Source organism: Tursiops truncatus, chromosome 2 (assembly GCF_011762595.2).
Source record: "Tursiops truncatus isolate mTurTru1 chromosome 2, mTurTru1.mat.Y, whole genome shotgun sequence".
In the NCBI taxonomy this organism is placed as follows: Eukaryota; Metazoa; Chordata; class Mammalia; order Artiodactyla; family Delphinidae; genus Tursiops; species Tursiops truncatus.
The window spans coordinates 115530036-115555017 of NC_047035.1; the positions used below are offsets into that span (position 1 = coordinate 115530036).

Here is a 24982-nt window from a genome sequence, read left to right on the forward strand (position 1 = left end):
GGATTTCCATATCATTTGCACACTGCCCTGCTTCCTCATCAGAAGGAACAGAAAAGTCCCTTTCAGAGGACCCTTGGTGGAGAAGCACACTCACCCGAGTCCACTTCCAGCTGCGCCTCCTGGGTATCAGGAAAGTCAGGAGAGGGTGATGAAGCTCTAAAATCAGAAAGCACAAACAGGGGATTTTAGCAGGGTAGCAAGTACGTTCCATCTGATCACTCAGTGGTAGCTCCCTGAAGAGCAATGTTGACAAGGATTCATTTATTCAATCCACAGATACTCATTTGAGTATCTACCGTGCGCCAGACACTATTCTAGGTGATGGAGATCTAGCTGTGAGCAAAAATGACAAAATGCGCTCACAAAGCAGGAATTCTACAGCGATGTGGCCCACAGGTAATTTTAACTTTTCTAACAGCCACATTAAATAGGAGTTAAAAGGAACAGGGGAGATGAACTTTTACGATATATTTTATATAACCCAATCTATCCAAAACGTTTTCATTTCTATGTGTAATCAATCTGATAATTTATTAATAAGATAAATTATTTTGTATATTACATCTTCAAAATCTAGTATGTCTTTTATACTTCCGGCACATCTCAATTCACTTGAGTTACACATTTCAAGTTCTCAGTAGCCCTCGGAGAACGCAGTTCTGGAGGAAATTGCTCATCTGAGCGCAGGACAAAGGAATGCCACGATTGATTAGTGATGTCTGCTATGGACCTGGGCCGGTCCCCTGAGCTGTATAAAATTGCAGGCCATGTGTTGGCCTCTGTGTGATAGGCCCAACCCAAAGCACGTGTTCATCTCTACCTAGCCCTTTTGAGCCCATCCACTTTGCCCAACCTGAGAAACTACCAATCTGACTTCTGGGACTTTAATCAGGTGTCCGTCCAGTAGTTCTGGCATGGGCACCATCCTACCAAATGGTACCAGCACATCAACAGGACGAGGGCCTCCTGGGTGTGGTCCTGTGCTCTTTCCTCTTGTGTGGTCTGGCTTGTGGTCAGTGACACTGGGAATGCGGGTTTTGCTTTTGTTTTTTCTCCAAGGCCTCTTCCTCCCAAAGCTAAATAATATCAACATAAAAGTGTTTCCTGAGCCTGAATTAGCCATTTCAGGCCCACTCCACCAGCCCATACCCACAGACCTCCCGACCAGAACCCTAGCTGGGAAAGCCCATCCCAGACTGCCCACTTGCTTTTCCAGACAATGAGAAGCTAAAATTGGGCCATGGAGACAGCTGGAAAAGCCTGGAGATTGAGGGAGGGGAGGGGGGAAGGGGCAGTGGTGAGCTTGGAGTGAGGGAGGCAAGGATAAAGTATGAGAAAAACTGGATCTCAGGTCCACATCATCCTTACCATCATTACCATCATCATCCACCCCACCTCTGCTCAAAATCCTTCAATGACTCCCTAGAACCTACAGGATAAAGATCTAGGGCCTTGGCCCCAGGAACTGGCACTGATGGGGTAATTTAATCTTGCTTCAAGAACCTCTCCCCCTTTTATCTTATTCATTCATCCAGCAAGAATGTATCATAGGCACTGTTCTAGGTGCTAGAGATGCAGCTGTGACCAAAACTGACACGTGTTTCTCTGCCTTCCTGGAGCTCACATTACTGCAACTAATCCTACAACACCCCAAGTCTTCGCACACCCCTAGGCCTTTGCAAATGCTGTTCCCTCTTCCATTCTTCGGTGACTTCTCTACCTGGGGGGGGGGGGGGCATCAACTCATCGTCCAAGGCCCACTCCATGCTTTCCCTGACACCTCCCCCAAAATGGGTTGGTTCCCCTCCCACACAGGACCCTTGCAAGTATGGTCACCATCCAGCCCCACATCTGCCTCTCCTACCAGGATGCAAGGGCTTGAGGGCAGGGCCTGTGCCTTCCCTCACCAGGACCCCAGGACCCAATTCCGGGTGCACTCTCCCTAAAGCTCCATCTTCCCCCCAGCTCAGGACTGAGCAGGAGAGGCATGGAGGCCGGGTGGGGTCTAGAACTCCTCTGAAGAGTTCAAGGTCATTCTGAAACCTCTGCCTGGGACCATCCTACTCCTGGCATTCCAGGGCAGAGGCTCGGAGGAGCAAAGGCACAGACTGTTTCCAGCAAAGGAAGGTGGAGGACTAAGGGGAGACAGGGATAGAGAAGACCAGGCACTCAGGACTGTGAATGCTGCGAGCTGTTAAAGGGTTTCAAGCAGCAGAGAGATGAGATGGCAGTGGCCTCCCCCCAAGCAAGACAGGATGGCAGGACACTGACTGATGGTGGTAAACCTCAATGGCCCTTAGAATTATGAAGTAGAGGGCTTCCCTGGTGGTGCAGTGGTTGAGAGTCCGCCTGCCGATGCAGGGGACATGGGTTCGTGCCCCGGTGCGGGAGGATCCCACATGCCGCAGAGTGGCTGGGCCCGTGAGCCATGGCCGCTGAGCCTGCGCGTCCGGAGCCTGTGCTCTGCAACGGGAGAGGCCACAACAGTGAGAGGCCCGCGTACCGCAAAAAAAAAAAAAAAAGAAGAATTATGAAGTAGAGGGGGGCCTAAAGGAGTGCCCCATCCCCTGCTGGCTTCTCCAGGAGAGCTGAGCTTTGGTTTTTCACAGTCTCATTCTCTCTTTTGTGCCCCCCTGGGGAGGGATGCACAAGACAGGAGACAGAAGGACGCGCCTGGCTCCTGGCCCCCAAGAGGCTGCTGTTGGTGCCGTGATATTCTGTGGCTCTCCATGCCCCCCAGGGCCCAACTTAATGGTCCTCCCACCCACCACCCCCAAGGCCCACTGTGCTGCTTACCTGTCAGGGGAGAACAAGGCAGCAGCCTTGTGCCCGTCCTGCCCCCTCCCCGCCGGCTCATTTACATGGGATTTACACGGGCTCATTTCATGCCTCAGTGCACACGGCTTCCCGCCCGCCTGCCCGCCAGGCCTCTCCCGGTGCCTCCATGGAGACAAAGGAGTACGTTCTGTCCCTCATGTCCTCTGCTGTAGGCCCAGAGGGGCACCGAGAGAATCCCCATAGGAAAGAGGGAACTCCCTGGGGTCCAGAGAGAGGGCAGGGACCTCAATGAAGGCTGCCCAGCAATCAGGGCCAGGACTTGAGCCCCACTTTCTCCGCTAGTGGCTCCCAGAACCCACTCCTTCTGCCCTTTCCCCTACCATCGAGGGGCTTGTGGAGGGGGCCGCTGCTGCCGCTGCTGCCCGGCTGTGATCTGGAAAAACTGACTGACCAAGTCATTGACTCTGAGCTCCTTCCAAAGACCAAATTAGTCTTAGAACCCAGTACAGTGTGCAAGAAGGGGCCTCTCAGAAGCCCGGCCAAGCCCCTTCCTCTTCCACATGAGGAGAATGGGCTCAGGAAGGGCCAGGTCTGCCCAGGATCGCGAAGGGTGATGGTGGCCCCAGGTCTCTGCCCCCGGCCCAGAGTTCACTGGGGTCCCCCAAACTCTCAGACTCCTGGCCTGAGCACCTGCTGCCACCTTGGCCACCCTGGGAAGGCAGTGTGTGGGAGAGGAAAGAACCAAGGAGAACCTTCAGCGTGGGGCTGGCCCAGGAGAGCACAGGGCACCCTGAATGGGAGGGAGCGATTCTAGCCCTGTGGGGTCTGCAAGCCAGCCAGAAGCTCGGCTCAGATTCAGGGAGGGGAACTGTCCCAAGTCGGCCACGTCCCTCTCCCCGGTAGTTACTGCTCGGGAAAATCTCCCAGCAAATCTCAAAAGGCCTGGATCCCTGCACAAGGGGCGGGAGAGAGGGGAACAAAGGGGTGGGGAGGGGGGAGAAGAAAGCCTGGGTTTCCCTGTGCATCTCCCCACAGGATGCCCCACCCTCCATCCCTGGTCCTGTCCTCGTTCTGTCCACTATCCCCCCTGAAGAGCAAGCTCCCCTCCCCACCTCCCACACCTACGTCAGGGCTCCTTTTCACACACCTTTTGGGATTCTAAATCTATTTGATTTGCTTTATCTTGGAGGGAGCTCAAGAGTTTCTAAGGCACAAATCCCACCTCAGCCCTGTCACTGCCCTGCGGGTTGAAAAGCCAAGCTCTGGGACTAGCACACAAAGCCTGCCCACTGGTCCCTCCTTGCTCTCCAGCTGTCCCCTCTGCACACACACTGACCCCTGCCCTTCCTGCTGGCCCCACCTGGAATAAGGACCTCATCTCCACTCAGGCACCACCACCTCCCCTGCCTTCTAGCCTCCTGCCCACACACTTCCATCGCCACAGGTTTACCCCACAGGGTCTTATTTGATCAGCTTTCCCTCCCAGAATGGACCCCTTGAAGGCAGGGAGGCCCAAGGCTGTTTCTAGCATGGCCAGGCCTACCAGGGAAAATGGTCAGGGGGTGGAGGCTGGAAAGGGGAAAGACCCGCTCCTGAGGTGTGAGGAAAGGTGGGGTGCAGGAGCTGTCTGGGCTCCAGGGTCATTGCTTGGCAGGCAGAGCCCTGCTCAGGAGCTGTGGGTTTAGATCCCACTCCTGCCTCTCACTAACTGGGAGCCCTGCTGTGTGTTTCCTTAGCTCTAAGGCTCTAAGCAGAGGGCCAGTGAGAGTGCGTGATGCTCCCAGGGGCAGCAGGTGCCCTCACCCTCACCCCCTGACCCCCTGACCAGCATGGCTTTAAAGGCAAGCAGCAGACACAGGTAAATAAATAGCTTGTTTATTAGTAATATGTTACATTATTAAAGTGCATTGAGAAGAGATGCAGGGGCCGAAGCTGGAAGGCCACTAGCCCCAGGCCCTGCCCCAGGCTGGCCAGACACAGCCAGAGAAGGGCCCAGCTCTCTGCTGAAATCCATGGACAGGACTGGGGGCAGAGCCGCCCACCTGGAGAGCTTGGCCCAGGTCGTCCCTACAGGAATTCACAGTTTAGCCTAAGTTATAACATGTCCTGAGCTGAAGGTGGGAGGCTAGGAGCATGGAAGCACAGCCCCTGGGGAAGGGGGCTGAGGGGAGGGGAGGGGAGGGAGCCCCCACCCCCCCACCCCTCAACCCCCAATGCCAAGGGCAGAGTCCCGGAACCTCCCCCTGAGGACCTGGCTCCTCCTTCAAAATGAACACGGTGAAACTAGCGCTCAGTTTTCTCCTTCATTCTCCCCTGTCTCCCTCATCCCACCCCCTCCCATAACCACCCCACATCAGGGGCTTGGACAACGTCCCCTTCAGACTGGGCTCCCAGGGCAGAGCCAGCTCATGCCACTCTCGCCAAACCCACACCCATCCCTGGACTCTTATCGCATTCCCGGGAGCCACAGACTGGGACCCCCCTGCCCGTGACCCATCCCTTCCCCAGCCCCTCCCTCCCCACCCCACCCCAGCACGCAGTTTTGGTATTTCATACAGATGCAGTCAGAAGTAGCTATACATGAAATAAGCCTAACATAAAAATAGAGCTTTTTCCGTCCTTCTGTCCGGAAAGCAAACATCCTTCAATAAACATGCAAGGCAGCTGCCTAGTGAGACCCAGGGCTGGTGAGGGGGCCACAGAGGGCAGCCCTGGGCCTGCGGGAACACTAGCCACCCCCAGCCATGGCAGGAGGGAGGATGAGGGGGGCGATTTGGGTATAGAGAGTCCAGAAGGACTCAGGCCTCAGCCCAAACGTCCAGAGATGGGGTCCCAACTCCCCTCTTTAAACCCCACTCTCTGGGCCACAGGCTCTTGGGCCAAGAGCATCATTGCATTTAGTCAGTTTGAGGAGCAGTTTTTGAAAAGTGGTCTCCAAAAGATAAAGTCTTGGGTCAGCAAGGCGCCAGCTTCACAGTCGGAGCCTTCATTCTCTGGCCCACACCCGCCCCTGCCCCACCGGGGCCCAGCAGCCGCCTGCGGCTAGCCATCTCCAGGCCTGGTGTTCCCCGTTGGGTTATGTAGTTCCCCTGGAAGAAGTGGTGGGCAAGGAGCTCCGGGCCCAGCCGGTTCTGGGTGTGAGACTTTTCTAGTGCCTTGGGGCTGCAGAAGCCTGCAGCATGCCCAGCCCCAGGAGGCCCTAATGGACCAGCAGGCCAAGAGTAAGCGTGGGCAGGACACCCAGCCAGAGGGAGGCAGCCAGGGCGCAGGCGCGGCCCAGCAGGTGTGAGGTCATGGCGCCATCCTCGCGCAGCAGCTGCCAGTGCTGAGCCTCATGGAGGTAGGAGCCCTCCTGGGCCTCGCAGTAGTAGTGGCCGTACTGGAGGTCCGTGAGGTTCTCGATGAACAGGATGCAGTTGGGGCTCTGGTGGCCGGGCTCACAGCTCTGCTCCACACTGTTCTCGTGGCGCCACGAGTAGGTGGCGTGGCGGGACTCCATGGGGCAGCTCAGGTAGTAGCGAGAGTTCTGGGCCAGGGAAACCTTCTGCAGTGGGGCTTGTTCTGGGGAGGGATGGGGAGATAGCCATGAGGAGGGGCTGAGGGCTCCCAGGGCAGGCTGTGTCCTCCCCCACTGATAGGCCTCCAAGGCCAAGGCTTCTGAATGAAGGCAGGGAAACCAGCGCCCAGTCTCCTCTTGACTCTCCCCTGCTGCCCTCACCCCACTCCTCTCACAACCACCCCACACCGACGGGGCTCCCTCCACAGGACTGTCCTGCCCATCTGTCTGGAGCCCCCAGGACCAGACCAGGCCTCCCTCAGACAGGGCAATCGGGGCACGGCGGCACCACCCTAATGGGATGGGGGCAGGGCCAGGTCATGTACCTGGCTTTGGGTTGGGGCACCCCTTGTGTGGCTCGGCTGGGTTGATGGACTGCAGCATTGGCCTGGAGTTGGAAGGAAGAGAGAGGCTAAGCAGACAGGAGGCCACAGGCCTGGCCCCTTCCCTGTCCTCCTCCCCACCCAGCATCAGCAGTGGTGCCCACCCAGAGGAGGGTCTGGCCAGAAGGGCCGCCTCCTGTAGCCCATCAACCCCCACTGCTGTGTTCGCTGTCTCCTAGCGACAAGGGATCCCAGCCAACATACTCTGACTTTGGGGAGCTGTAGATGGAGACGCAGCGGTCCTGGTTCCAGCCGCAGTAGGGGTCTCGGGCCATGAGGCAGCCATGGCAGCCCCCACTGTAGACCTCACACAGGTCCAGGGGCACCTGGCTCACCTCCCACTGGGAGTTCACATACAGTTTCCGCTAGAAAGAGAAAAGGACTGAGTCAGGTCAGGGCCCCCATCCCAACTGAGTTCTAAGCCCCTAAGCTTTGGTCCAGCTGCCTGGCAGACCCTGGGGCCCAGAGACCCAGCAAAGGACATGCAAATCACAGGCAGAGGAGCTCTGTCCTCACCTGGCCATCCCTGGGCAGCCCCATAGGGCAGGGGTTGGTTGGGGAGGCTCACCCGGTCAGAGTCCAGTGACATGGCCTGGATAGTGGCCGGACGGCGAAAGGGCTGGATCTCCAAGATGCTGAAGACAAGGCTGTGTTCCCGTTCCCCCGACTCCACCACCTTGTGGATGGTGCCCTTGTCTGTAGGTGAGAGGCAGAGGGTCAGCAGGCGGGAGTCCCACCACAGAGCCAGGCAGCCTCCCTCTGGGCTGAGCTGACCAGGAAAGATGCCGGTGGGGAGGGCTGGGAAGTCATGGCTCAGGCAAGGGTCATAGGACTGGGGTGGGATGGGGAGAGGACAGCATGACTGGGGAGGGTCTTAAGAGCCCAAAGGCATCGCAGGAAGCTTCCAAGCCTGGGCCAGGGAGGCTATCACAGGAGGCCCTGGGCTCCCCAAGGCCGCAGGGGAAGCTGGAGCATGGAGAACAGAACCAGCAGTCTCACATGCCCAAGCACTGCTAAGCCTCCAGCTACATGCATTAGCATTACTTCGTTTAATCCTCCACACCCCTGGGAGGTGGGTGTTATCATCCCCACTTCGAAGATAAGGAAATGAGGCTCAGAAAGGCTAAGCAACTTGCTCAAGGTCACACAGCTGGTGACTGGAACCCAGAGGGGTCAGAACTCCACCCCTCAACTTCTTCTATAAACCCCTCTGCTTCCTGGACTCTTTGGGATTTGTTGTCTTTAAAATAAACTTTTTATTCTGAAATAATTTCAGATTTACAGAAAAGTTACAAAGATAGTACAAAGAGTTCCCGTATACCCTTCGTCTAGTTTCCCCTAATGTTTCCTCTTAGATAACTGTGATCTTTGTCACAGCTGAGCAGTTGTCACTGGTACATAATTATTAAATCGACTACAGACTTTACTGGGATTTCACGGGTTTTTCCACTAATGTCCTTCATCTGTTCCAGGATCCAATCCAGGATTCCACATTGCATGTAGTCTTAGGGGATTTTAAAATTTTTATAAAATCTTAGATCTGAAAAGGACCTTAGGTTCAGCATAGGGGAACCCAAGGTCACACAATAGGCTGCCTGCCTCAGAGGCCAGTGCTCTCTCCATTCACACTTATCGGGGACTAATGGGCATCTTGACCCCTGGGTCCTCCCAATCTGACCTCACGGGCTGTCCCAGTTTCTAGAATAGCCTACCTCCCTTTTGCTCCCTCCCAATTTCCCAGGGTATCACTTGCCCCAAAAAAGCAGTCAGATGATCAGATGATTGCCTGCCTAGGACCTTTCGTCTATGTGTCTGTGACCCGCCTCTGCAGGCTCTGGGATGTGGCCCCTTGCTCCTCCGGCCCGACAAGCTCCCAGCCCAGTCACTACCTTCATACACACACTGCCCTTCACCTCCTCCACACAGCGTGGTGACAGCCTCCCATCGCTTCTCCCAGCGTGAGAGCCTCCCATTCTCTGCAAAGGGCTCAGAAAGGTCTACTTCATATCTAGCCCCAATCCTTCCTGCTGCAGACTCCAGAATAGTATCTCTCTGCAAAGGCCCTGCCATCTGCAAGTCCTTGGTCACATCTCACTAAATTCTTTGCATCCCACATCAAAAGTTTCCTCTCATCTGCATAATCCCGAAGACAGGGAGAGGGTCCAGTTTCCTCGCTCTGCGTGGCAGAGGCCCACAGGACACCCTGGACCAGGTCCTTCCTCCTGACTTCCACATCTTTTCCTACCATCTTCAGGAGTCAGACAGCTGGACCAAAGCTATACGCAGCTTTGCTCAGACTTACAACATTTCTGCCTCTGAATCCTGGCACCTTCTAGCCTACGATGCCTTTCCTTCTCCCTTCTGCCCCACCTCCTCCGGGAAGCTCTCGCTTCCTGACTCTTCCACAGCCACACACATTAACTCCTGACAGCTCTTAGTCACTCAATTCTCCCAACCAGATGTTAACTACATCATTCTTTATACCCATTTTTACAAAGCAGACCAGGGGCGGAGTGGGGGGGGGCAGGAGGGGTTGGTCCCGGGTAGCCCCTCACCTGTGGTTAGGTAAAGCACGTGGAAGGTCTCCCCGTTGCTGGCGTGCATGCGGTGGACAACCACTTTCTGGTAGTGGTACTTAGAGTGGAACAGCGGTGCCTTCAGAGGCCCCATGGGCTCCACCCTCTGCACCACCTCAGGGTGACTGTCGGCCACCTGGAAGGTCTCTGTGGGTATCGGCTGCCGGTCTGGGAGGCACTGGGAAAGGAGAACAGGTCCAGATCAATGGGGTGGCTGGGCGATGGGACTGGGGCCTGGGCCATGGTGGGTGTCACCGCTCACCTTGCCAGGCCGTGGGTTGGGAAGGTCTGAGTGATAGCCCTTGAGTGAGGAAGTGCGGAAGACCTTGTCAATGTCACCGAGGGAGTACACGCAGACGGCAGAGTAGTTCCTGGGGGACACACAGGCCACCTCAGTGGGAGGCCCAGGACCCACCCACCTCCACTCACCCAGGCGAGCCCAGCACCAGATGGGGTACAACTGCAGCCTTCCGACCAAGCTCCCTGGCCCTTGAGCTCCATGAGGGCAGGGATTATCCTGGGGGCCAAGGCCAGCGCCTGAGCATTACCAAAAACCATTGAAGGAAGGAGGGAGGGAGGACGGGAAGAGGGAGGGAGGGAAGTTCAACCTAATTTCTTTCTGTTGCAGTGCAAAACCACATCCTCTATTCTGCCACAGAATCACTGAGTTCAGAGGCCAACCCCAGGGCAGGAGAAATCCCAACACGTGCATCCTTGGAATGCTGATGCCCAAGGAGGCCAGACCTCCATCCCCTTCCCAGACTGCTGGGTCCATGCACACAAGAGCCCCAGAGCAGGGTCTTGGCTTCCCTACCCTGCCACCCACCTCTCCCCACACACACCTGACACTTTTTGCCTGCCTGTTTTCAATCAATGAGAGTGATTAAGAGGTGTGAACTGTCAGGCGCAGGCAGTGCCTGAGCGGGTGTAATAGCACCCGGCACCCAGCACCCCAGAGGCCGCAGCAGCCTTTTCCCGGGCACCGCTCTGAGTACACAGCTGGCGGGCACACAGGCACAGTGCAGCCGTGAGCATGCATACGGCGCATGCGCACACACCCATGTGTACAGACTCACAAACACACCAGCACACACATGTCCCCGAGCACTGTGTGTCCACCCACCCCAGGCCCAGCAACAGCCTTGTCCCTTGAGCCGGGGTCCCTGCTCTTACCACACCAGCCCTCCCTTGGGCAGGGCCCAAACCCTCTGATCCCCACTGGACACTTAACTAATGCCAGCCCCAGCACCAGGACAAGGGCCACTCACCAGGGGTTGGAGAAAACGCCATAGACCCTAGTGTCCCTCCACTGGCCATTAGGGTCAGGGAGCAGGAAGACGTCCTGCAGCCTGTTGAAGTTCTTGTTGCTGGTGGTGTCACTGCACACCAGCATGGCTTTCAGGAAGGTGTTCCACTTGGAGACCGACAGTGAACTCTCTCCACCCTGGTCCCCCTGGAAGGGTGGAGGGGAGAGGAGGTCCCTCAGCACCTGCCTGGGCTGCCCCACACACCCGGGGCACCTGCTGCCGGGAATGCCAGCACCCAGGCTTCTGAGGAGGAAGGGAGGCCCTGAAAGGGGTCGGGACCTGCGAGGGGACGAGGCTGAGGTACCCCACCACTCAGGCCAGGTTCTTGGGCCAGGCTCCAGGAGGCAGGCCTGGCTGACCCAGGGCACAGGGCTCACACTAGGGACCTGCAGGGTGCGGGTACCAGGTCCCCACAGAGCACACCGGCTCAGATACACATCTGCCCACTCTCACACGTGCACGCTCACACACACGACACAGACCTGCACAACCCAGCACCTCCACACAGGGGAAACACACACACATCATTGCACTCTCATTCGCACGCACACGCTCATGCACCCTCTCCACGAATACACACATTTGCACACTATCACACGTGCACTTGAGCCCAACCATCTTTACCCACTCACAGGTGCAGGGACACTCCCGTGCACGCACACTTCCTCCCACAGTCCCATACAGACTCACTTGCACATTTGCACACAGGCAGTCACACACTCACTCGCTCCTGTTCGGGCACAGACACTCAGCACTTGCTCACCCTGCACAGCTGGGCCACTCGGGACACGTTGAGAGGGGCCTCGGGATTCTTATCAGGGTTGTCCTCTCGGAAGAAGTAGTAGATCTTGTCATCGTAGGCCTGGTCTTGGTGCACAATGGTGGCCTTGATGAACTGCGGGTCTACCGGGGACAGAAGTGAAAGGGTGTGAGGCGGGGAGCCCCTCAAAGGACCCACCCACACCCTGCCCACCCCCTGAGTCTGCACAAACAAACCCGGGTCAAATCACACCTGGAATAAACTTCAGAAAAACAGATCTAACACCCCAAAGGGCCTGAGCCTCTGCACTCCCACCCCACACCTGTGTTGCCCTCTCTTACAAAGATGTCATTGGCCCAGGAGCAATGACTTCAGGCCTAGGGACTGGGGGGAGAGCCCTAGGGGCCCCTATGTCACTTCTGACTAAGTGGCAGAGCCCTAATGAGGAGGGAGTGGGTGTTGCCCCCATGTGAGCTCAGCAGAGGGATACGCTATGGCACCCGGGGACTCCACACTGGGTCTGGGCTTTCCTCTGATTTGTTCCCAGAGGGTGCTGGGCCCATCCTGCCTCCACATCTTTCTCTCTGCTGTTCCCCTGCTCCCTCCCAGGCCAACCTCTTCAGCTCTATCTTCCCAGGGCTGTACCAAGCTCCCGCTTTCCCGACTGGCCTGTGGCCCTAGCGGCCCTAGGGGAGCCTCCCCATAAACGTGCGGATCCCATCTGCCCATCTGCCGCCCTGAGCATTCACACCGCCTCATTCAGCCCAGCCCAGCCCAGCCCAGCCCAGCCCAGCCCAGCCCGGCCCAGCCGGAGCCTGACTCACTTTGCATGACGGTATCACTGGTGTACAGCTCAATCTCACCCTTGATACGCCGGAACCGAGGGATCTTCCCATTGTATTCCTGCTTCCGGATAGTGGAGTACACCTCAGAGCCTGGGCACAGCGGGAGGAGCACGGGTAAGGGCACACAGGCCCTGGAAATCCCTCCCCCGGACCTGGGGCACCAGGCACAGAGCTGACCACCCTCCCCCTGCCCAGGGCAGCAGCCCTCTGGGAACCCTCCTGCGCCAGCCACAGCCCTACCGTCAAACAGAACCAGGGAGTTCTCATCCGGGCTGAAGGGAGCATAGCCTCTCCTCTCACCAAGCAACTCTGCAGTGTCATTCACCTGGGGGAGACCGAGGGGGTCAGACTGCCATGTGATCCCACAGTCACTGCCTCCCATGGGTGCCAGCTGCCCAGCCAGGGTCCCCATCCTCCCCGGAACTCTGTACAAGGTGAGGCCAGCCTCAGAGTCCCCCTACCTCCTTCCCACCATGGGGAGCAGAAGCCCATCAGACAAGGGTGAGCTGACCAGGCTCAGGGGGAGGGGCCTTCTCACCAGGGTCCAGCAGCTGGGGCGCCGGGCATTGGTGCCGCAGACCAGCAGCCCTTCGCCCTGCTTCTCCAGGAGCGTGATGTAGTTCTTGCAGTCCTGCTCGGGAGAAGGGGAAGGAGAGAGGTTTGTTGGTGGGAGGCCCTGGCAGGCCTAGCACTGGGACCCTCGGTCTTGGGGAAGAAAGCATCAGAAGTCTGAGCACAGGAGGCAGCCTCTAAGGAGGGCCCAGAGCGGGCGCAGCTGACGCCAGAGGAAGGGCCTCAGGGAAGGAGTGTCTCCCCCTCAGACTGGGAACCCTGGGGCAGGGCTACTTCTCTCCTCCCGGATGGGGCTCCCAAGACAGGGCCAGGCCTCCTTCCTCAGACTCTCAGGAACCTTTCCAAGGGGTCCAGCCTCCCCTCTGCACTCCCTCTCCCCCACTCACCTGCTTGTCCCGGCAGGACCCCTTCGTGGAGCCAATGTTCACCTGAGGGGAACAGGGGGAGCGTCAGTCCACTCTGCCAGGGGCAAGATGCCCCCGTAAGTGCTTTCCGTGCATCCTCAGGATAGGCTCATTTGACAGATGAGCAACTAGGGCTCTGAGAGGAGGAGTGATTTACCCAACATCACACAGGCTGCTCAGCCTGATACCCGGAGCCAAAGCCCAGAGCTCATGAGCCAGCCCAGAGATCTCAGAAGACAGGGGCCATGGGGTTCTGGAGCCCAGCTTCCCGCTAGGCCTCCGCAGTCGGCGCTACCCGCCCAGCCAGGCGTGTTAGCTCTGCGCTTCTCTCCACACTGCCCCAACACCCACGCCAGTTGGGACCACCCTCAGGGAGCCTCCCCCAGGGACCATTTATGGGATATAATAGGGGGTTGACCAGTTCTGGAAGAAATGCCAGTTCCCCCGGATTCCCTGAGGCTCCTCTCCAAGGCCAGAGGGGAGATAAAAAGATGGGGAAGGGGGAAGAGAAAAGGGGGCAGGGAGAGGGGTCCAGGCTCACTGTGCGCATGGAGGCGTTCCTGCCCTTGGAGAAGTCGAAGACGTAGACCTTGCTGCGTCCACCCACCCACACAGAGGAGCTGCCCGGCTCGTGGAAAAGCACCGTGTGCGGCTCGGCCAGGCCAAAGTCCACATGGTCCTGCCCTGCATGGCCTAAGGAAGAAACAATTGGCAGAAACGTTGAGGCTGGACCCTGGGCTGGAAGATCCTGGGCCCCCCACCACCATTGCATACCGGCATCCCCCGAGCAACTAGTGCTTGGAATGGCTAGGGCGGCGCCTGAACTCAAGAGCTGTGAGCGGGAGAAGACAGGGGTCCTCTGGTGGGGTCCAGCAACCAGATGTCCTCACCCCAAAGCCATGACCCCTACCCTACAATATGTGTGACCTCAGAGTGGGGGCAGAATTTAGGGACCCCTGGGGAGAACAGACTGCCCCCCACCGCCACACACACACTCTGCTGTTCCTAAGGGGCTGGGCTTGGGCAGGAGGGACCAGGGCTCCCAACTCTGCTCTGAGGCTCTCTGCTATCTAGGACAGAGCAAGCAGCCACTTCCACCCCCTGCCTCTAAGAACCCCACGTACAGTTCAGGTTCCCAGGAATCACTTTGCTCAGAACCCTATCCCCTCCTTCAGGAAGCCCTCTCTGACCCTTCCCAGCCCACTCCATCCCCTTAGTGAGCAGGTCAGTACAGATCAGAGCTGGAAAGGAATCTTAAGTCCACTCTCTCCCATTTTAAAGATGGAAAAACAAAGGTCCAGAGAGGGGCAGCCCAAGCTCACATGGTCAGTAGCAGGCCAGGAACCAGAGCTCCTGCCCCCAAGCTGGACTCTGCACCCTGGCCTGCCCTGGCCTGGTTTCACAGAGATCCCAGCTCACCCCGGGGGGAAAAGATCAGCCCGCCCTCCCCAGCAACTCTGGGACAGGGGGCCCTTCACAGAGCACAGCCTGGGCCTTTAAGTAAAAGGGCTGACCGGGACAATTTTTCCCAAGATAGAAACTGCCTGTAGCCACTGCCTCCGGGGAGAAGATGTCTCATCTCCGGTGACACTGCTGAGGTTGTCCTGGTTGCAGGGCTAAATTACAGGAATGGGACAGCCTGTGGCTGCGCCCCCAGCAATCAGCCATCTTCCCACCTCGGACCAGCCTGGGTCCTCAGCCTGACCACTGTTTATTCAGCTGCAGCAAACTCAGGGGCAGCCAACTTAGCAGGGACATCCCAGCAGGACACCCTCCAAGCCCAGAGAGAACAGAACTGCCATGTCCTTGAGTTTGCCCCCAATTCCCCTTGGTGCCGCTTGAACCATTCCTACTGATGCTGCATTCAGCAGGGACGAAGAGCACGACCTACCACGCGACCCCCACCTTCATTCCCTTTCCTTTCCTTAAGATACATCCCCGCATGGCCAAGTCATCCCTGGAAGTGGGCTATTCTTACCCTCCTCCTCAGCTGTGGCCCAGCTCACTGTACAGACGCAGAAACGGAGGGCCTTCAGGGATACTCTAGCCCAAGGTCGCATTAGGAGGCAGGAAAGACTGGCTCATCCAGACCGAGTAATGGTTCTCAGGTGCGTTCAGGGAGATGCCAGCACCACAGGCCACAGAGAAGTGCTGAGCTCACTGCCCTCGGGTTCACCTGGGTCTCCTCCGGTGCTCCGCAAATAGCCTGACAGCTTAGGACGTCAGGCCTCCCAGGACCCCAGGGTTGCGCAAAGGTGGGAGCTGACAGCCCACTTCCTGCTGGGTGGTAGGGGTGTGGTGCTGGCCAAGGCTCGGGCAGGGCTGATAGGTCTCAGGCCCCAGGCCCCCCCTCCCCACCAGCTGGGATAAAATTAGCGTGCTGGGGACAGACACAAGGCCTTCCTGACTCAGCTCCATGGCTCCAGCTCCCCTTTCACCCGCAGCCTGAGCAGCGGCCACTGTTCCCACAGCCTAGCCTGGAATCTAGACAGTCCGTAGCCCCAGCTCCCCACCTACTCCCCCAGACAGCCAGGCGACTGGGAAAAGCTATATGTCTGTGTCTGAAGATGTTGGGCTGGGGCCTGAGATCTGAAGCCCTCCAGAGGCCACGGGGGAGAAGCCCCACGGCTCAGGTCATGCTGGCCACCTCCAAACAGTCACCTCGGCTCACATCAAGGCCACAACCCCAGGCCTCAGAAGAGGGGCCTGCACAGCCAATGCACAGCTCTAATGGTGGAGAAAGGGGTGCGTGAAGGGGCCCTGAGGGAGCCCTTGTCTGGGGTCACAGGGCCGTCAGAGTGAGGAGGAGATGCAGTCCTGCCCTGGGAAGTCTAGTCTGATGGGAGAGACTCAGCCTGGCCCCAGAGAGCAAGGCCTGAGGGGGAGGCCCGGCCCTATCCCGGAATCCAGCTGGAGAGGTGAAACTGCAATAGCGAAGCAAGCCTCCATACCACGCAAGCAAAACTGCTGGTACAGACCCCAGAGCTGCTCACAAAGCATTGCTGAGAACACAGAGGGAGGGGGAGGGCTGCCTGCTGCTGGGTGCGGCGTCGGGGGCTTCCCAGCCAGGACAGTCCTGCACAGATCTGCAAGTATGAGCCCTGTTCCCCTCAAATCCTGGCTGCGGCTGCCAGGGTCAGGATATGGAGGGAGGAAGCGACTGCTCACCTCATTTTGCAGAAGAACAGGAGCCCAGGAGCATTGCCTCCCTCAACCCCGAAGAACCCGCCCCTCCCGGCTCTGTGCCCGGTGATGTGCATGGGGGAGACGGCACCAGCTCGGCCCCAGGACGAGGCCTTGGCCCGTTCTCTACCCCAGCCCCAGCCCGGCTCCCGTACTGCCCGAGGCCCTCAAAGGGCCTGATTGTGCCCGGGAAGTGTCTGAGCGGCAGCAGTTCAATGAATACATGAAAGGAAGCTTTGTTCAGGTCACAGGAGCCGGGGGCTGGGGGCTCAGGGGCAGGAGGGCTGCCTGGAAGTGAAGGCAGAACCAAGCCTTCACAGCCAGGAACTGTGGCCCCTTGGCACCAAGAGGGGAGGTGGCGGCATTCAAGGCTCCACCCACGCAGAGGCTGAGCAAGGCTGGGGGCTGCTCCTAAAGAGGCCCAGCCGAGGGAGCAAGTGCCGCATCCCTAGGTGCGTCTTTTTGCTTCCTTAGGAATCCAAAAGGATGGGGAAGGCGGACCAAAGCTAGATGGGTCAGAAACAGGCAGGAAGAGAATTCCGGCCAGTGGAAACAGCCTGAGCAACGGTGGGGAAGCTGGGGAAGCTGACCGTACGGTGGGTACAGAGACCTAATGAGAGGAGAATCAGGAAGGCGGGCTGAAGCCCTGAGTGTGATGGGGGAAGGGAGCTGCAGCGGCCCAAGGATACACCAACCCACTGCCTGTCAGTCTGCGGAGCTGCCCTCTCCTATCTATGAGCAGGGCCAGGATCCAGAAAGCCTCCTCTCTTCCAGCATCACCCCCCAGGTCCCCCTGCCTGACCAGCCCCCTCTGCTTTCCATCCTGGATGTCTAAAAGGAGCACCGTCTGGCACCGTGTCTCCCCCCTCACTCCCCGGCCTGACGCATTAGTGGCTGACTAAGTGGGAGCTAAAAGCTCCCAGAATAACCAGGGGTTCAGGCAGGGGAGGGGGCTAGAGACACGTGGGGTGGGCATGGCCCCAGGGGCGGACTGAGCACAAGCCTCCACCCCACCCCCATGTGATTCTGAGCCAATCCTGGCTCCTTCTGGACCAAGAAAGGGCACAGTCAGGCTGCCCCATACCCAGCTAGATTCCATGGCCCCCGAAGCCCCCACCTTCCTCACAGTGGCAGGACCAACAAGGCCCAGCCCCAGCCCCGCCAGAAATGAGGGTCGAGAAGATGGCTGGGTGCGAGGGGCTGTCCTCCCCTATCACAGGCCCCCAGCCAGGCCATCCATGGGGCTCTGATCCTGTTGGAACGAATCAGACCTTCCTCTCATACCCCCCACCCTCCCAGCACAATCCCAGCAACCGACTGGCTGGGACAAGTGTGCACTTCCGTGGAGTGGGTTTTCCTAAAGCAGGTCTGCCTGGTGGAGCATCATTCCTCCTCATTCACTCTGGGTGCTGTCCCCATCTGGTCCTCGCCAACCCCGTATCCTCATTACTTGTGAAAGAGGGCTGCTCAGGGGGAGGGTGGAGTGGCGGCTAGGATGGGGGGCAGTGTCGTTACCTGTGAAGGGAGCAACAAGGGATGGACCCCACAGTTTGGTCTGGGCAGGGACAGCCTTCCAAGCTGACCCAGCGACCTGACGGGCCTTGAATCCTAACCTCAAGGAGCCCTTTGAGAGCAGGCAGTGAGGCGGGCTCTGAGAAGGGCAGGAATGCTGCGCCCGGCAGGGAGTGCCTGAGTCAGGCAGCCAGGGAGGCCCGAGCGAGCGTGGGGCAGGAGCCAGGCCTGCCTCGGACTGGAGGCCCAACCACATCAGGCAGGAGTCTCCTCCCACAGTCGTGCCCCACCTGAATCACCAGTCCCCCCTCACACCCTCGCCAGAGGAAGAGGGAAGGCCCGTGCGGGGCCCAGGAATTAGCCTGCAGCCTCGTCACCCTCTGGAACCCCACAGGTCAAGGTGGAAGGGAAGAGAATAGTCACTAAGCTGAGGGAGGCACGGAGGCCAGAGAGCCCGTACCACTGGCCCAAGGCACAGAACAAGGGAGACAGGGGAGTTCCCTGATAGCCTGGTGGTTAGGATTCCAGGCTTTCACTGCCGTGGCCCGGGTTCAATCCCTGGTCAGGGAACTGAGATCCTGCAAGCCACACGGTGCAGCCAAAAAAAAAGAACAAGGGAGACAGAAGCAGAGCGAGGCAGCCGCTCAGGGTTTCTGGTGCCCATCACCCGGCTCCAGACCAGGACCACAGCCGGAACTTCCTTGAGCGCCTCTTGATCTTCAAAAAGCTGTACATCACCTTCTCTCCACTTCCCTGTGTCATCTCCTGCTCTCCACCCTATGCTCTCTTGCAGGCCAGGGAATAAGTCACTGACCTGATAACTGAAGGGAATCAACCAGCCACCAGTCTTCCAGGTAAGACTCTGATCTCCAGGGGCCTTCAGCAATCAAAGCCTTAAACTCAAAGGAATGACTAACTGTGGAACTCTGCGTGTGTCAGATTGGTGGACGGAAACCTTTCACTGGAGGGGGAGGGGGGGCAAAGGAACAAATGTTTCATCGATGTTGCCTCTCGCAGTATGGCCAGGCATGAGGGCACGAGCAGCCGCTCCTCATATCCAGAAGCCCAGTTTCCTGGGAGGCACGGGCCTGTGCTAAGGAAGGGCTGTGCTTGCCGTTGGGGTGCTGGTGACACTCAGCAGGGCAAGGCTCCAGACACAGCTGCCTGATGGGCAGAGCCGGTGTGCTGGGGCAGGCGGTGGGTCCTTGAGGCGGTACTTAGTTCATGGGGGTGTGGGAGGTGTGTCTCTCTTTATCAGCCATGGGAACAGTGAGCTGTGTGCTGGGCCGAGGGGGAGCGTCTTCCCGCCCACCAAGGTCAGCCGTGGGTGGGAGGGGAGCGCATCTCAGGTGTGGGCTCAGCCATGGTTCTAAAAAGCTTTGTGCTCCCTCTCTCAGCCAAGTGGCTGGTTGGCTGTGACTGTGACCAAGAGCTGGGCCTTCCTGAGTTTAGCTTCCTCCTCTGTGGACTGGAGGGGCTAAGGTCTAGGTTTTATGACCCACCATGACTCTTGGAACAAAACAATCAGGGTTAAGTTTGGGGGCGTTTGGGGAAAGTGTGGGGTAGTGAGTACTGGATAAGTCAGAGATGGCTTCCTAGAGATGGAGGCAGCAGAAGAAACCATGTCCTCATCTGCTTCCAGCAACTAGCTCACCAAATCCCCCAACCACCCTGTAAAGAAGGCAGGACAGCATCTGCGTGCCCATTTTATAGACAGGAAAACGGAGGGCCTTCCACGCCAGCAAGGGCTGTGTGCTCTCTGCACTGCGCCACTGTACTCAAAGGACCAGAAGGCTTGGCTGGTGGGGCAAAGGCTTGTGGGTAAGAAGTAGTGTGGAGAGAAAGCTGAGTGTGTCCTGGGGGCGGGGCCGAGCCGAAGCAGATTCCGGGGGCTCGGGGAGGGAAGGCTGGCACAGAGGCCCAGCCAGAGGGGGGAGGAGGCTCCAAGCCCAGGGAAGGCAGGAGGCCACGTCAAGATTCTGCCCATTCTTCAGCTCAGCAGGTTCCAAAAGCCCTAGAGTGAGGCTGAAGTCAGCTGGTGGATCCTTCAAAGGAAAGGATGGGCAGAGGTGCAGGGCCTGCCCTTGGGCCTAGAGCCAGGGCAGGGGTCAGGGAGAGGGCAGAGGAGGGCTAAACCACCCCAAGTAGAAGAACGCAGGCAGGACAGGAAGACTGCTGAGAAACAGAAGGTTCCTTACCTCAGCCTTAGCCTGGGCCGGTGGGGAAGGAGGGAGGGGTCAGAGAACAAGGGCAGTCAGCCAACATAGGCAGTTAGGGAGAGCTAGCAGGGGCCGGGCTGCCAGGGCTGCATTTCATCAGAAATCAGAGATGCCAAAGGAGGAGGATGATACTGGCAATGATGATATCCCCACCCCCACCCCGACCTAACCGTTCCATAGCATATACTATGTGCCGGGCACTTCTCTGAGTGCCAGGTGTATTAACTCATTCAATCATCACTGAACTCTTATAAGGTGGCTTCTCTTTTTTTATTTTTTTTGCGGTACGCGGGCCCCTCACTGCTGTGGCCCCTCCCGCGGCAGAGCACAGGCTCCGGACGCGCAGGCTCAGCGGCCATGGCTCACGGCCCAGCCGCTCCGCTGCATGTGGGATCTTCCCAGACCGGGGCACGAACCCGTGTCCCCTGCATCGGCAGGCGGACTCTCAACCACTGCGCCACCAGGGAAGTCCGTGGCTTCTCTTATTATGCCCATTTTACAGATGAGGGCAGCTGGACACAGAGAAGTTGAGTTAACTTGCCCAAGATCACACAGCTAAGTGGTGGTGTGGAGGTTGACACTCAGGCAGACTGACTCTGGAATCTGTATTTATAACACTGTGTTCCATAGATGAGCCCTTGGAAGCTTCTAGGCCAGCTTCTCCCATACAGATGAGGAGACTGAGGCCCAGAGAGGGTGGAGCCTGGTCAGAGGCTGCTTGGCCAATGAATGCCCGAGCTTCATCCACGATGCCCTAAAGACAGTGTGTGTAAGTAAGCGTGGGTGTGCAGGCCTGAGGTGGGGAGGGGACTAGGGATCTGGGGGTGTACTGCGGCCCTGAGTACTGACCAGCGTACAAGTATCCCATGGTCTCTGCCCAGAATAGAAGTGCTGTGCAGTCTGGGACAGGCTATAGAGAAGGGAGGATGTGCTGAGACCCTTCCTTACTATCCAGCCAGCCAGGTTCCCACCCAACCTGCACAGGCAAAAAACACTCGCTTCTACCCACCCTGGCTCCTCAGCTCAAGAACCCACCATGGGGTCTTCCCTGGTGGCGCAGTGGTTGAGAGTCCACCTGCTGATGCAGGGGACGCAGGTTCATGCCCTGGTCCAGGAAGATCCCACATGCCGCGGAGCGGCTGGGCCCGTGAGCCATGGCCACTGAGCCTGCATGTCCAGAGCCTGTGTTTCGCAACGGGAGAGGCCACAACAGTGAGAGGCCTGCGTACTGCAAAAAAAAAAAGAACCACCATGGGTCCCAACTGCCTGTCCCAGCAGGGCCCGACTCCTCTACCTGGCAGTCAAGGCCCACCCATCTCTGCTCATCTCTGCCACGGCTGAGTCCCGCTTCCACCCTTTGGCTTGTGCTTTCCCTTCCCCTGACTGCCCTTTCCCCTTCTCTCTAGGCACGTGGTCTTACCTGTCCTTTAAGATCTAGCCTCAATCCCCCTGGCTTCACAAAGTGTTCCAGACTGCTCCAGCCCTCACAGCTCCGTCCTCCCTCTGACCTTGTGCTATACACCATCTGGTACACACTATCTTCTCTCAGATCACACTGTTTTGGTGGAATTTCATCTGGATTGTGGGATCCTGAAGGTGAAGGCCAGCCCTCCTCCTACTCCATGGTCCCTGGGCCAAGCCACGGCCAGGACTGGGCAAGAGGGGGCAGCTCAGAGCGCAAGGAGAAGCAGGACTGGGGTAGGTCAAACCCCAGTGTCAGACGCGGAGACACCTTAGAACAGGTTCCTGGGCCGCTGTTAGGATGCCGAGCTTACCACAGTGACCTTCCTCCCTCACTAGGCTGGCCCAGAGCCCTGGGCCCAGAAGACAGAGAACACGAGCAGCAGTCTGTGCCCCGTTCTGCCCCACACCACGTCCCTGCCTCTCTCTCTAGCCTGGCTCTTCCCCCTCCCCAGGAAGTCTTCCCCTGTGGCACCACCCCACACTGACCCTTCCTGCTCTCACTTCCTGTCACAGTCCTTGGCTGCGCAAGGTTCCTGACCTCCCCACGTGCCCTCTCTCGTCACAGGCCGCAGGCCCACCTCTCCAGGCACCCGCATGCCCCCAAGGGCAAACCCAGGGCTTCTCCTCTTCCCTCCCCCAGAGGAGCGGAACACAGACCTAGGCACGGGGCAGGAACTGGCTGCCCTCCATCGTGAGGGCTGCCCCCAGGGGTGTGCTGGCTCAGAGCCCCAGCCCCTGACTGGAAGAAGGGGGTGCAGGAGGCTCGACAGCATCCACCTAATCCCAGGCTGCTGTGACGGTTAAACCCAGATTAGCCCAGGCCATGACACAGATCAACCTGCCCCCGAGACCTGAGGCCCAGCTGCCCTGAGGAAAAGCCCAGAAGAGTGCATGGAGCTGGCCCAAACCTAAGGTCCTGAAGGGAGGACGGTCGTGGCTGCTGGGGCTCCTGGGAGCAGACAGCACTGGGGCAGGGAGAGTCTGGGCTCAGCTGAACTGGCTGAGGAGGAAATGGGCACAGGGAGCCATAAGCCTGGGGACAGAGCATGAAGACAGACAGACAAGTGGAGGGAGGCCAAAAGCTAAGGCCAGGGCAGGCTCGGGCAGAAGACCTAGCCTGGTCCCAGCTCTGCCTGTCTCACTGGGTGATGCTGGGCCGGTCCCCGTCATCTCAGAGCTCAGTTTCCCCATCTGTAGAATGTTGACCCAGCTGATCTCTGACGTTTGTTTTCTGACATCAGGCTGTGTTAGCGTCATCCAACAAGGTTCCTTAGAGGAAGTGAGATAGAACTGGCAGAAAGGAGGAGGAGGGTGAGTTGGGTACATGGAGGGATGACCAGCAGGGCAATGGCCTTGAGGCAGGAAAGCATGGGGAGCTGGGGAATGGTGAGGGAAGAACTGTAGGAGATCAGGTGGGCTGTGTGCTCCAGCTGGAATGCTCAGCACAGTGACCCAGAGGGATGCAAGGGCCTGGAGAAGGCCAGGGCACAGTCCTGAAGACACAGCAGGGCCCAGGCCAAGGTGGGGGGTAGGGGTGGAACAAGAGGCTTGGAGGCTGACTAGACCATAGGGGGAAAGAAAGATGGATCAAACGGTCCCTCACTGCCTGGGCTGGCTAGGGAAGGGAGAAGTCCATGTTCTCTGATGGGGGTACCAAACAAGAGGCCACAGTCCCTGCTCTAGGAGGACCCCTTCCTCCCCCCTACCACTCCCCCCCGCCCCCACAAAAGAGGAAGCTTCCAGGGCAGCCAGGCCTTTCCAAAAAAGGAAACCAAGAAAAGGGGAAGTTTTCTGGCCCCAGAGATGTCAATCAGAGCACAGGAAGTGTGGTCAGTCTCTTGTGACATAGCTAGACAGCACTGCAGTGGCTGAAATGGGACTAGGGGTAGAGGGTAGGACATCAGGTGAGGGCTGAGCTGTCAACTCCAGGGCCACCCACTCCTACCACTGCCCCCTGTAGGCTGTTGCGGCCCACCCCCTAGGCTAAGCCTCAGCTTCCCACCTGCACATTAGGGGCCCTGGCCTGGCCCTCCTCCAAGAAGAGTGTCCAGCTCTCCCTGCTTCTCCCAAGTGCCCAGCCTGGGTAGTGATATACCCCTGCTGAGGTGAAGGTTCCTGGAAGGGGAAGCTAGACAGAGGAAGGTCATCTGCCCCTCCCACACCTGCAGGGCCCGGCTGATGCTGGGGGAGCTCCTCACCCCATGGAGAGTCTCTGCTGAGGACTGGGCCTCCTCACCTGGAGAACTCCTGTGGTCAGGAGTCAGGCGGAAAGCCCTGGTGTCCCTGGACCCAGCCCCAGATTTCCATCAGGGAGCTGTGACACTGGGGAAGTCTTCCCTGCCTGCCATGGTCCTTCCTTCCTACTGCTGGGCTGGCTGTGGAAGGTCAGGTGGCATAGCTCAGATATCCCTTCCTGCATGAAACCCTCCTGGAGCCCCCAGGCCCAGGCTGACTCAACGTCTCCCTCTTGGGGACCCCCACACAGCTCCTTTCCTCTCCTTGGTCCTAGTTGCAAGTTCTGGGGTCTGAAATCCTGTCACACCAGGGTACTTCCTCCTGTCCCACCCCTCCCCAAGCTGGCTCCTATTCCTCTTGCCATCCTGACTTATCACCTCTTCCAGGAAGCCTTCTCTGACTGTGCAGACTGGGTTAGGTACCTCCTCGACCCCCACAGCTGCCTCTGTTACAGGCCCTGACACATTTCATTGTAACTGTAGGTTGACCTGCCTGTCTGTCTCCCCATCTACACGGAGAAGCCTATGGACACATCTAGTTTCTCATCCCTGGTCCCCAAGCCCAGGACCAGCACAAGGTGGGCCCCAGCAAGTGATAAATGTCAAAAATGCTGCATTACTATGCCCACCCTTGAGGTCACAACCCAAATGAGCCACTTCCTCCAGCTGACCACCAGCCTTCGCTTATGAGAGAAAAAGAAAGGAAAGAACGCGAAACTAAAGGATTTCCCTGACTTCCCAGATTTCAATTTCTCCTCACTGCTAGGGTTTGAACAGACCACTGCAGCCTCCACCTACCCCAGAGAGGCAAGGGATTAGTGCTCTGCTAAGTATAAGCTCCTCCCTATACCTGCTTTGGAAATTTGAGGAAACTGAGGCTCAGGAAAAGGCAAGCACTTGCCCAGAGTCGCAAGGAAAATCAGCAGAGCTGGGTCCAGAACCAGGCTTCCAACTTCCCATCGCTTTCCTCCACGCCGTGGTCATCTTGGGCCTGTGCCAGCATCTACCTCACCCCAGCCTGCTAGTAGAATCTTCACTATTCAGGACAGAGGGGCCACAGAGCTTGGCAGGAAACTCCTGGTGACATCACCAAGCATCTCTCCCATCTCTCCCAGCTTAGAAAACCCCCCCTCCTCCTGGGAATTGCTCCCCCACCCCGCCACACTGTTCAGCAGGGGGAGTTCACCT

The 24982-nt window shown here is 58.1% G+C and overlaps 1 protein-coding gene across 2 annotated transcripts in view; it reads right to left on the reverse strand.

The window, feature by feature from the left end:
- Positions 1-5306: 5306 nt before the first annotated feature.
- SEMA7A (semaphorin 7A (JohnMiltonHagen blood group)) overlaps positions 5307-24982 on the reverse strand; it is a 31573-nt gene continuing 11897 nt past the window's right edge. For both annotated transcript variants that reach the window (XM_073801243.1, XM_033851987.2), the window contains 13 exons: positions 13724-13875; positions 13165-13206; positions 12744-12836; positions 12446-12530; positions 12185-12295; positions 11364-11503; positions 10562-10746; positions 9556-9664; positions 9273-9471; positions 7286-7413; positions 6922-7082; positions 6661-6722; positions 5307-6339 (listed from right to left, as the gene is read on the reverse strand). In XM_073801243.1, coding sequence (XP_073657344.1) covers positions 5978-6339; positions 6661-6722; positions 6922-7082; positions 7286-7413; positions 9273-9471; positions 9556-9664; positions 10562-10746; positions 11364-11503; positions 12185-12295; positions 12446-12530; positions 12744-12836; positions 13165-13206; positions 13724-13875 — 1829 coding nt within the window. In that variant the 3' untranslated portion in view covers positions 5307-5977. The remainder of the gene's footprint in view (positions 6340-6660; positions 6723-6921; positions 7083-7285; positions 7414-9272; positions 9472-9555; positions 9665-10561; positions 10747-11363; positions 11504-12184; positions 12296-12445; positions 12531-12743; positions 12837-13164; positions 13207-13723; positions 13876-24982) is intronic.